This window comes from Pezoporus wallicus, unplaced genomic scaffold (assembly GCF_028554395.1).
Source record: "Pezoporus wallicus isolate ANWC-B61680 ecotype Strahan unplaced genomic scaffold, APGP_CSIRO_Pwel_v1 contig_4166, whole genome shotgun sequence".
Taxonomy (NCBI): domain Eukaryota; kingdom Metazoa; phylum Chordata; class Aves; order Psittaciformes; family Psittacidae; genus Pezoporus; species Pezoporus wallicus.
Window position 1 is genome coordinate 801994 of NW_026637685.1, and position 12899 is coordinate 814892.

At 37.5% G+C, this 12899-nt stretch overlaps 1 protein-coding gene across 11 annotated transcripts in view; it reads left to right on the forward strand.

The window, feature by feature from the left end:
• NCKAP5 (NCK associated protein 5) overlaps positions 1-12504 on the forward strand; it is a 505074-nt gene extending 492570 nt beyond the window's left edge. For all 11 annotated transcript variants that reach the window (XM_057407188.1, XM_057407190.1, XM_057407189.1 and 8 more), the window contains one exon: positions 10876-12504. In XM_057407188.1, coding sequence (XP_057263171.1) covers positions 10876-11154 — 279 coding nt within the window. In that variant the 3' untranslated portion in view covers positions 11155-12504. The remainder of the gene's footprint in view (positions 1-10875) is intronic.
• Positions 12505-12899: the final 395 nt, after the last annotated feature.

Here is a 12899-nt window from a genome sequence, read left to right on the forward strand (position 1 = left end):
ACACTTGTGCTCCAGGCCCTGCACCAGCTCCATTGCCCTTCTCTGGCCCCACTGCAGCACCTCTTGTGAGGGGCCCAGAACCGAACACAGGATTTGAGGTGCGGCCTCACCAGTGCCCAGCACAGGGGGACAGTCACTGCCCTGGCTGGCCCTGCTTCCACACAGGTGCTGATTCAGTCTTTTCTCCTTTCTTGTTTCTGTTTATTCGCTTGTTCAGCAGATGTTTCTATGGTTCATGTTCAGCTTTTAGCAAGAGGACCTAGGGTGCAGCTGTAACACCTTCTTGCAGTGGACTTCTGTGAGAATAAACAGACCTGTGTCACAGAATGATTTTCTGAGCCAGCAGCACATCACACTGGGCTCATTCTTGTGGCCATGTGCACAAGAAGATTGGTAACACTCCTTTCCTCTTCAGCACCCTGAGTGGGGAAGCCAAATAGGCAAACACCTGCAGCTCCCCATGCTTCCACAGGGAATCCAGGAGCCCATGCCAATGGGCCTGAGTTAACATGTCCTCAAGCACATGCAAAAGTCAGCCATGAATTTCTCAGCTTTTAAATTGCATTTTTTAATTTATTATCTTCCAAGGGTTTTTTTTTTTTAATTCTTCATTAATTTGGGGTTGGCTATTTAATACATTGTTTGGTTAACTAATTAATGTGGCTGTTTATAATTACTGCCTTACTGTAAAATCATCTTAATAGAAACTTGGTTGGGTTTTGTTTGTTTGTTTTCTTTCCAGTAGAATAACAAGTTATTTTATTATTCAAGCAAGGCTTACTTCCTGCTGTTTTCAATAAGATTTTTAATAAGTATGTAAATTTAAAAATTAATTTACTGCATATGTTTGGCAGCATGATTCTTGAACTGACAAAAATTTGATGGATTGTAAAATTATCCTCCATAAAAATCATCAGTCATAGTAAACAGAATTTATCAACCTCTGGTAATTTTACAGCTTTTTCTTCATCTTATCTTCTGTTAGGATCTCACTTAAAATTGATTATAATGTAGTACGTTTCTAGAACCATAATTCATTCATAGATTAATTAGATTTTAGGTTACTATCCCATCATGGTATAGGACATGAGCCAACAATGTTTTCCAGTTGTTACAGAACCGCAGTAGAGAAACCTTGATTACTGTTCCCATGTGGCTTAACCACCAAGACTAATCACTAATCGAATTCAAAGGACATAAAATGGAACATCCTTCATAGCATTTATTTTCAAGCTGACTTATACTATAGGCTGTTTATTGACACAACTTGGTGTACTGAAATGAACTGAAAATTGCGAGAGGATTTATCCTTCTGCTTTAATTTGGCTCTGCAGCCTGAAATTATCTGAAATTCCCGCTCAGATTCTTGTGCATTTTGTGCTTCTGTCCCTCAAAATATTCTCCCCTACAGCAAAGACAAATTGTTTGGATAAATTTAGAAAGTACATGTAAATAACTGTACCGTTACATAGGATTTGATGCAGATGAACTTACATAGAGGTTTCCATTCTGCAATACATGCTTTGTGTGAATCAGTACTGAAAACTGTGCAGATCATAATGTCAGCTGAAGAGGTGCAAGTGCAGTCACATAACCAGCATCATTATTTGCATCTATCCTGTCCCAGTCTTCTCTGATTACAAAGGAACTGTCATAGTCTCATTGCACAGAAATGTCAGAAAACAGTATGCACATAGTTCAGGCTGCAACAGGTTTACTGGGAAGGAAGCTTGGGCTACAGCCTCCTCCTCTGCTGCTTCCAGGAGCCCCTACCAGTGCAATATGTGGCATGATTGTCCATCCACATCCCCACATCCATATCCATAGTGGAAAGGAAAATTACTTCAGGCTCCTAAAATAAACTGTTTTCTTGGAGTGGGGTTTAAGATTGGTTATTCAGATTTTTTTTAAGAATAAAGAAGATCTTGCTTCCAAATGTGCAAATTATCACCTCTATTTCTGCTTGGTGAGAGCTCGGAAAAGGTATCATTCTGATGTGTGTGCACTGTGTATGCAAAACATGGAGGCTCCCTCCATAGCAGCTAAATCTGCAGTCACATAGAGGTGGACTGATGGGTCTGGAAAGATTCTTTGTCTCTTCCCAACTTTCCTCCTCGGAGGCTAAAAATGAGAACACCCTTTGCTGTGGCGCTTACTCTGATGTTTAAATTACCTCTGTGAATCATCTTTAAAACTTGTGAGAAAGCACATTCCCTTTCTTTCCTCTGCAAGTCTTCCAGCAAAGATTCATACTCTTTGAATGCCCCTGCAGACAGCCTTTGTGTCGCATGCACCAAGAGGGCTGCAGACAGCACAGCCCTCTTAGTGCATACAACAAGCCAGTTTTCATAGGTGAGAGAATTATTTCTACATGGTTTCTTCATACTGCTGATTTGCTCTTGGTGCAGCTACATAACATTGCTCCTTGTATATCATCTCCTTCTGTCTTTTTGCCCTTAGGTCAGCTGATGTACCTTGGATAGTCACAGGTTAACCTGAAGTGATTCTAGTCTGGTACTCCAAAGAGAGGATTACTAGTGTGGAAAATCATTACCCACTACAAATTACCATTTGCAGTACATTCTTGAAGTGCAATTCCGTTTTCCATCAGTATGCTGGGTGACTGACATACAGACATTACAGGCCAGACACTGAGACATCACTAGAGAGTGAGAGGATAAGTGTCTCTGTAATTACCAAAATAAAAAAAGCCAAAGGTGGAGGATGAAGAGGAATAAGAACATAGCTGATACTTAGGAACAGTAGTCTGGGAATAGTTCAGCCATACAGAAAATGACCCCGATTACTGCAAATGTCAGTGAGATTGTATGTTGTGTGAGTATGATCCTGCATTTACTGATTTTGAGAGGAATTTTTGCTTCAGTCAAAATGTAGGATAAAATATGTCTCTTTAAGGACTGTATTTTTTTTAGATTTAAAAAAATCTTTATTTTTTCCCCTTCTTGATTCAGTTCTAAGTTTACCAATTAAAAAAAAAAAAAAAGTCCTCTAAACCTCTAATATAGGATAAAATTGTAGCCCCTTTTTTATAAAGCCTCTTCTTTATTGAAACAATCAGTGACTTCCATCAAGGTAAGGACAACTACTTTCATTCAGTAGGACAAACCTCTGTATATTTAAATGCTGTATGGTGAAATACAGTCTGATGAAGACTGAAATGGTGAAATTACTTAGGACTGCACAGTTCCAGTACCATTCAGTAGCTTATCACTGACATCGTAACCTTCAACATAATTCTGTCAAGGAATAGTACTGAACTTCAGGTGGTTAAGTCAAGTTCAGTAATTTTGCCAGCAGTCTTATTTTTCAGTATAAGTTTTCTTTTTACTGTGATTTTTCTCCAGTCACTAGAAACAATTTTATTAGTTAATTCCCTCTACAAGTAAAGTTAAAGGGTCCCTGAAAAGTAAGTGTATCCTATGCATGTCCTGTTCATTTTCAGTCTGTCAGGTTCTAAAAACTGATTATCAGCTTCCTTTCTCACCATGGACACTTCTTCCTTAATGCCTTCTGGTGAGCCTCTGATTGCAGTAAGCATGGCTTGTAGTGAGTAGATTCCCTCTGTGAGAAGCAAAACTGGTGATTCTGCCAATGTAAGGTGCTGCTTTACCTTCTGGGGAAAGTACTGGTGTTTAATTTCTTTTCTTTTTAATAAATCCCCTCAACACACTCGATTGAGCATTGTGACCATTTTCCAAGATGTTGTCACTTTGAATTGTATTTTCTTACTTCATTTTAAATAAACTTTGTCCATGCCCAGTTAATGCAGCCGGTGGCCATTCTGAGGCACTATGAGAAAACAACCACATTTGTGGCATTCAGTTCATAACTGAGCTGAAGGTAAAAAGCTACATTTGCCAAACCTTGAAACTAGGGCCTGAAAATACTAGTTTATTTAATTAGAAAAACTTCTAAAAGGGTTGGTATATACCTACTCGGGTCAAACAGTCTAGTCATATCAACAAAATAATCATATACTTTGTAAATTATGAGGATAATATTTTTGGCATTACAATCCTGAATGTACCAAGTTTCATCATTTTATTAAAATTATGCTTCTGAAAGCATAAGGCTTAATTCACTATACTATCTTTTATCTCCTAAACCACATAAGAATTCAAGGAATAGACAATGTAAGTCTCAATTGCTCAGTCACCTATTCATTAAGCAATGGCTGTTTTGTCCAGATTTGCAGTTATGAAGCATACACGGTTCATGCTAATCAGCTTTATTTCCTCTAAGGTAATTTACTTACAATTCAGGATCCTCAGAAATGCTGTCCTTGCAATACTAAAATATATTTGTAGATTGTTATACTCTTAAATAAAGTAGGCAAGCGTTGGTTCTGTTGTCATTACTGTATTACCCATAATGCCAGAAGTGGATGACATGTACCTAGGTATATATATGGCCTTCCTATAAACTGCTGAACAGACTAATGAACTTAAAAATAATTCATATCAATGTATTTTTTTCCCTGAGAAAAGAAACTGGCACTTATTGTTTATTTTGAAAAACTAATGGTGCATCTTTGAGAATGTCATTGTCTGCTACAGCAAAATATTCACGGGATTTCTGCTCAAATAGAAAAAGGAAAAGGGGCTCATTATTTAAGAAATTATTTTACTGTCAGTCCAGAAAATAGATGAAAGCTTATGACAAGGGAGAGCAGTGCTTATCTTATTATTTAAGGTTATGCTTTAAAGAGAAAGAAGTTCAAACATCACATTTTTAGCTCAGCTGTAATACAGCAAAGGTCACACAGTTACAGCTTTCACCTCTGTAGTTTCCTGGATGTGACTGTACAACTATTTTTACTGCAGAGTGTTACCTGTCCACCTGATGTTAAATGAGATCTAGAGAGTGCTCACTTTCCACTGAGAGTCCACCATTGCATTCTGTCCTGACTAGCTATTAGAAAGCTACTACCTTTGGTAGTTCAAAACCAACCCTTTTCATGTTACACCTTTCTGCTTTCTAACTGGTTGTGTAACACCACTGAATACAGTGAGAAGTTATTTCTGATTACACTGGTATGTCTCTGATCAGAATACTGCTCTGTATTTTACAAGAAGCTGTGAACATATTAAACATGTTCTACTAAATGGGTTATATATGAGCAACCTATGAAATGCTGCAACTGCATATCCCACTTAGACCCATTGTGTCATAAATACAAAGCAATTATAGGACTAGAGGATATCTAAATTGGTAAAACTCTGAATTTAAAATAAGAAACAATGGCACTGTGGGATCAAGTTTCCCTTGAACATAAACAGACAAAGTACCAAATAGTTTTTAAAAAGCTAAAACTCTAGAAAATCATTTTCCTTCACAGTAAAGTTTTAAATAATAACTAAAAAAATAAAAAGTGCACATACTTTGTATCTCCTATTAGAGATCAGATCTGAAACGAAAGACCTTGAGTTATACAATTAAGTATCGATTCTGTTGATCTATATTTAATTCTCATAGCAATTTAGTTGGGTTTATCCAATAGTGTTTTGCAGTTATACTTCACTTGAAGCAATGCCCTTCCTGCTTTTGTGTTAATCTAAAAACTAAATTGTCCAGTGCATGAGAGACATAAACAAAGTTCATTTTATTCTTGTGTGTAACTGATTCTGAGCCCTTTAAAGTGCTGGTTAACTAAACTTAGACAGCTGGAAAATACATTTATCTTGCAGAATGGTTCATTGCTAATTCTGGGCTCTGACATGCCTTATAAGCATAGCCTGACCTCCAGGAAATCAGGGGTTACCATACAGAAAAACTGGACTTGCTGCTACATCCCTTTCTGCATGTCAGCTGTGTGGTCCTCTGTATCGTGAGCCAGCCCATCCTTCCCTGCTCCTTCCTATTAGACCTGCAGAGCCCTTCTGCCATTCACAACAGCTACAGTTGTCACTGGTCTTTGATCACACAGTGCTGCAAATGCATTCTACCCACATGTAACCTCTCATTTTTAAAGTTTTTTTCAAAATCTAGTTTGATGTATTAATGTAGAAATAACACCTATTTATAATATATCAGTGTAACTGCAGGCTAGTTGTGTTTTCATAATTTGCTGTGCTTGAAGTGACATGCCAGATTTTATTATATCACTAATGGGTTTTAGTTATTCCCTTTAGGATGTTGCCAACAAGGAAACATTATTCTGATTCATGACTCATGGATTTATTTCAAAGTGATGTGACTCGTGATGAATGTCTATATTCTGTCAGATAGAGTTTCTCTTCTGATGAATAGTCCCTGCTCTCAGGTGGTATAAAGCACCACATACTGACTAGCTAAGAAACTCCATTGGTCAGAAGCTCTCCACTTACAACAAAGTAGAACAACAAATGCTTCCTATACCCTAAGGCTATAACAGTATGTATTTTCTATACAAAAATATAGTTAGTATAAGTAAAACAAGTTATTCATGGATCTGCTTTACAATGATGGGCCAATGCTTTTACAGAGGCACTGCGAAAATCACAGTCCTTTTCTGCACTGTGCCTTTTTTTCTCCTTTAGACCAAAACCTGTGACATGTTTTTACCATTTCCCTTAAGTTAATATTGACCACACCGAACACAGCAAACACTTTCTTTATTCATAGAGCAGAAGCAGGATAATCAGCAGCAAAGTCAACACCTGAAATGGTTATGAGTATACTTCTAAGACAAATCCTGTCTGAGAGCAAGCACATACTGTTGTTTCCATCTTGGCTCTTCCAGCAATGCTGAACAACATCACCAAATCCTTTCTTTTTTTTTTTTTTTTTTGTCATGGTGATAAACCCACCTGTTTATTATGCAGAAAGTCACTACTAATACAGGAAAAATTAGACTGGAACCCACAACTTGGAGGTTAGGTTCACTCTATTATCAAATCTCACCCAGTTCTCAAGCATATAAAACCCACCTGATCTGCTGCCAAATGTTCCTATCTGCAGGAAGAGCTACTGATTCACATTAGTGTGGCTCTCAAATGCATTAATGAACTAATTACTTTAAAAGGCACAATACTAACATCTTTGGGCTAAACCCTCATTCTTTGTTAGATCTGTGACTCTGCTGAAGTCAGTAACAAATGTACGTGAACAAAACTAAAGGCTTTACTTAACCACAGACACAATTTATCAAACAAATTCTAATAATAGTTTCTTTGGTTTTGTCTTTTGATTCATCTAGCAGCTGTTCTGACTGCCATGAAAAATAAGACAGTTAAGGATAAATTTAAATAAATAGTCTTTAGTAATTTTTTCTGAATTGTATCTAGAGTAACCAGAGAAAAAAATCTTAAAGAATTTCGATAACATTTATCCTGACGCTTGAAGTTTAAAGAAATTATCAATGACCTTTCAATTCTAGGAAGGTACATAATTTTGTTACTGTGGGAGAAAATTATTTGTTGATTATGTAGATTCTTACATTAATTTCTCTGCTTAAAGTTTTATTTTTGCTTATGGAGCTCAGTCAGTGAGTGAGTGTTCTTCTGTGTGTCAAGGTCTAGAATATCACATTTTAACTTTCGAACCACAAATATATTTTTATTCCATATGTGATTACCATAGAATCATAGAATAGTTAGGGTTGGAAAGGACCTTAAGAACAGCTAGTTCCAACCCCCCCTGCCATGGGCAGGGACACCTCACACTAAACTGTATCACTCAAGGCTCTGTCCAACCTGGACTTGAACACTGCCAGGGATGGAGCATTCACAACTTCCTTGGGCAACCCATTCCAGTGCCTCACCACCCTAACAGGAAATTTCTTCCTTATATCCAATCTAAACTTCCCCTGTTTAAGTTTTAACCCGTTACCCCTTGTCCTATTACCACAGTCCCTAATGAAGTCCCTCCCCGGCATTGCTATAGCCCCCCTTCAGATACTGGAAGGCTGCTATGAGGTCTCCATTCAGCCTTCTCTTCTTGAGGCTGAACAGCCCCAACTTCCTCAGCCTATCTTCATATGGGAGGTGCTCCAGTCCCCTGATCATCCTCGTGGCCCTCCTCTGGACTTGTTTCAACAGATTTAAGTGCAGCTCTACTAACAAAATCATGAGCTAAGATCATATTGTACATCTGATATCTGAGTACAGTTCTAAAATATTAATTCCCTAACAGAATTCCCATCCAGACGACCCCACATTCTTAACTAACTATAAAATTAGCAATAAATGGCCTAAACCAGTGTATTACAATACAGTTTGTATTGTATTATATATTATACATTACACCTACATCAAATGAAAAAAAACATAAAAGTATTACTGTCCACATCACATAAGCATTACTTTTGCATACTTGCATACTATTGCAGTAATGTGTTAAAGATGTATTATTTTTCACAAAAGGATTGAACTGGGCATTGAAGACATCTAAAAAGGACAACTGTATTTCAAACAAATATCCATAACTTATTTCTGATTTTTTTTCTATTTCAGTAATAAATATTGCTGCAACAACTTTTAGAATTAGTTTTTTCTTTAATTCTTGATGTATCGTAGAAGCACTGTTCAATATTCTGTGTACCTTTTGCCAATGGGCTTCACTGGCAGGTTTCTGTTCACTTCAGTTTCATTTGATTCAATTCAGTGATTTTGCTTAAAATTTGTAGAGAATAATTCTGTTCCCTGCAGTTTCCTAATATATTTTATAAACTTAGCCTTATATTAAATGAGAAACCAGGGTGTGATTAAAGTAGGATTGTAGTCTAGGTTGTACTTGTAAGGGTATAATAAATTATTGATACTACATGTATGCAGAATATACTGCTGAATTCACTCCAGTCTGTCCACTGGCTTAAATCCATTCTTCAGCCAGCCAAAGATCCTACTCATATTTCAATACTTCATCTGGACTGCTCTGTGCAGGAAATACTCTAGATGTCTCTGCTCCTCCTACCCAATAGTGGAAATTGGCTCCATTTGAATCAATGAAAGTTTTATCATAGACCTTACTAACACCAGTATTGACTTCTTGCAGACCCAAGTCTGTGCTAAGTAGCCATATTCAATTTATTAAAAAAAAAACTCTGTGAAGTGGGAAAAATATACACAAAGAAAAATCGTTTAGTCTGTCATATAATAAAGTATTTCAGGTTTAATACTCTGAAGAGCAAAAAAGTGCTAATGCACATGGTATTGATGCCGTGTCTGAGAAATTTCTCATCTGGTCTACAGAGAAGTGAAACACTGTTTCAGGAATAGTGCATAGTATTTTAAAGGAGGGCAAAGGGAGGAACGTTCTAAGCTGAAATTGTGGTGAATTTCTATGAAAGGGTCCTAAATTTGTCTTTGTTTTGTTACCAAGTATTTTCAGGAAACATTTTAATTACAGATATTGAAGACCTCAACTGTCTTGAGTTTTGTCATCTAAAATAATCTAACATAACGTCTCCTAAAACCTTTTGGACTGAAGATTAATTAATGAACCAAACAGAAAATTTTCATTTATTAAGACTCTAGCATCTCCTGTTGCTTTGCTTAACGTTTGAAACATTTGATAAAAATACTAACCTCATCCAGGCATTGTTAGCTGATGAAATATGACAAGATCACAGTATAAGCAGTCATCGGACTGGCATTTCGATTTTTATCTAACTAGCCATAAAAACAAGCAATCAAACTATGTAGGGATTTGTCTTCCTCTAGCACAAGATTTCTGAGGATAAGCAGCACAGCATGCATAACACTGGACTTACCTGGAACTTGAATTCTTCCAAAAATTCTAACGACCCTTTATAACTGCACATGTAATGATCCACATCATCCATACATCTGGATGCACTGTATTTTCAGTGTGCTTAAAATACCATTTCATTTTCTATCTAAACAAAAATATTGTCTTGGATTGACAGCACTTTACTGATTCAGTCTTCGCTATCTGACGGTAATACCAAAAATGAGGAATGGCTTGCACTCTGACAGCATATCTCAAAATTCTTGACTCTTATCTCTCCGAGAGGTTGTTGAATGTTGAATGTAAAATGTTGAATGTTATCTCATACTTCAGTGATAATATTATGTGTAAGAGGAGTTAGTTAGGCAGACTTTGAAACACCCTGTGTATGAACAGCAGGTCATTTTTATTGAACCACTCCCAGTGCAGTTCTCTAACTAATCCTTGGGCAGATCACTGATTGAGAATACCAGTAGCTACCAAAGGGATAAAATTACTCTGTATAATCCTACTGTGCGATTTTAATATAATGTGCTAATGCATCGTCCGGTGTTCCTGCAGAATTACAACACTTCTCCAAGTAAGCTTGGCTGGTATCTGATTGATTCTGGTCTGTGGGGATTGGCCCTTTTCAGTGTAATTTCCTGCCTTGTTTCTTTCTTGTTGGTTAGAGAGAGTTTGGGTCCGTGGAAATCAATAGGCTTGCTCCATGTGAAATGCGAGGTAGCTCTCTAGCACATTTCATTTGTGTCTGTAATTTATAAAAAATGCTGTTTTCCCCTCTGAACATATCTATGCACTTCGTTTTTTTTAGCAGACTCCAAACTCAACTTAAACAAACACCCATTCAAACATGCCTCCCAAAGTATTTGTACAGGAGAAGATGTAACTTACCGTGAAGATGCTGGAGACGCTTAATATCCGTGTACTCAGGATCTGCTACTTCAGACATTAATAGCACTTTACTGTTGTGTAAATGGAGTCCTATTTGTCTCAGCAGAATCATTAAAGCTATGATTTCTCCTAAAATGGATGTTAACATTCTATTTAATGATAACAGATATTTAAGCATCTAACAATCTTTTTCCTTTAACCCTGTGAACTTGGGAAAGACGGTAATTAATGGTGTACAGTAGGATAACTTTATAAGAAATATGTTTCTAATATTTCCCTCACTTATTACAGAAACTGAAGCAAACTGAAGAAACAGAAGATTCCCAGAATGGATTATCTAAAATTTCCCTGGAGTCTCTCAATAAATTTAACAGCAATAACGTACTTTTATTTGAAAAAGAGAAAAACTGTCTGAACAAGGTTGAAGGACAAAAGGAAGAAAATGGGAAGAAAGAAGAAGCTTCCTTAAATAGCTCGGGAAGGCACGATATGGACAATTTAGAATCCTTGAGTGATTCTCTATATGATAGCTTCTCCTCTTGCACCAGCCAAGGCTCAAACGATGTCTAGAGACCCTTCCCTGTGGGTTGTGGCTGTAGCACATAACACAGCTGAAGGCGAGTGGGGAGTTAGGGGGGGGAGAAGAGGCGGCTGTTGAAAATTCTCCCTCTGAATCGCTGCGCTCACGGCAGGGTGTTGTGACTTCCCACCACACAGCAATAAGAAAGGCAAGACAGCAGTCATCATGGTGCGTGAGACTCGACACTGAACACAGCAGTGACACAGAATAAAGTCTGAATTTTGCACTTTTGTGAATATTTGTACAGTTGTAAGTATTTTGGGAAAATATATTTGTAGGGGTAAATGACAGCAATAAATATTAAATTGGTGCTATGCTCCTGTAATGGCAGACTACTAACTTAAAGAAACTGATGTTAATATTAACAAGAAAAGTTGGTAGATTTTTTAAGAAAGATTTATAATTGTTCTAGTCTTTAAACTGTATGTAGAAACACTGCATTACCATAGACCTGAGTCTGCCAAATTGTCTGTAATGACCTTTCTTGGACTCCTTTTTTACATAATATGTTTTATTGTTTATTTTTAGTGCAATTCCATATAGGTGTTCTAGGGAAATATGCATTTCGGTTATTACAGTTCTACAACAGGTGTCTTATTTTGAGAAGGTTTTGACTTCTAACATGACAAGAAAATGAATACATTAAAAGGCCTGATGCTGCTGGTATTGACTTCATCAATCATACACATATCTGAAAGACCAGGGTCAGACTAATCCACTGCTGACACACCGGGAGTCTTGTGTGAATGAGAGCTGCATAAACCGCCCCTCAGTTCTGACTGCAACACAGTTTCTCTACTTCCACCTCCTGTGTACTCATTTCCCATCAAATGTCGAATGTACCATACTGTGTGATGTTTTCTAGTCCCTGTTTGGTCGTAATTACATTGTATGCGTTAAAATTATTTTTAATATATGAAACCCAACTCCTGTTTGTGGCACACTTCAAAAAGAGGTTGATGCTAACCCATGCTAGTTGAAACATATCTAGGAGCAGGGGGATTGGCCTGTATCGGCTGCATTTGGCTTTTTCTACAAAGGTTGTTTATATGTAAGGGAAAGTCTATTTCAAAGGTTCTGTGTATTTTTTTCTAGATGTGAAGTATTTATAACTGCTTTTTGTACAGCAATCAGTAAACTAGACATATTTGGGATATTTCTAGACTCCACAGTTTCTTTAGCACATGCCTGTTATCTTTGAAGAGCTGTATGATCAGTGTTGATATTTTGTGCAATTTGCTGTATTTCAGGTCATTTCTGCCACAAACTTGAGTTGTCTTTTTAAACTTTTAAGAAATTTTGATCGGGACGTCTTTCATAAATAAAATTTATCTTGCATATTTGTGCCTGGAGAGGGGATTTTGGAAGGGGTTGGTGTGACTAGATGAAACACGATCTTTAAGGTCCTTTCCAACCCAAACCACTTCATGATGCTGTGGTTAAATGCAGGGTTATATGCAGTCGATACAGCTGAGAGGGGGTGCACTGGAAGGGCATTGGCATCACACAGTGAATCCGTATGGGATTTCGTGCAGACTGTACCCTGTTCAGCTCAGCCAACCTCCCTGCTCCCAAACAACGTGCGTGCAGGTAGGATTCACTCATGCAGATGAACTGAGAACTAAAGAGCAGTTTAATTCAGGCTCTTCGCTGGCAGAAGAGGCTGTGACACGAGGACAGCGCGGTTAGCCGGCGAGGGGAGGCGAATCACCCCTCGGGCTGGAGCAAAACAGGC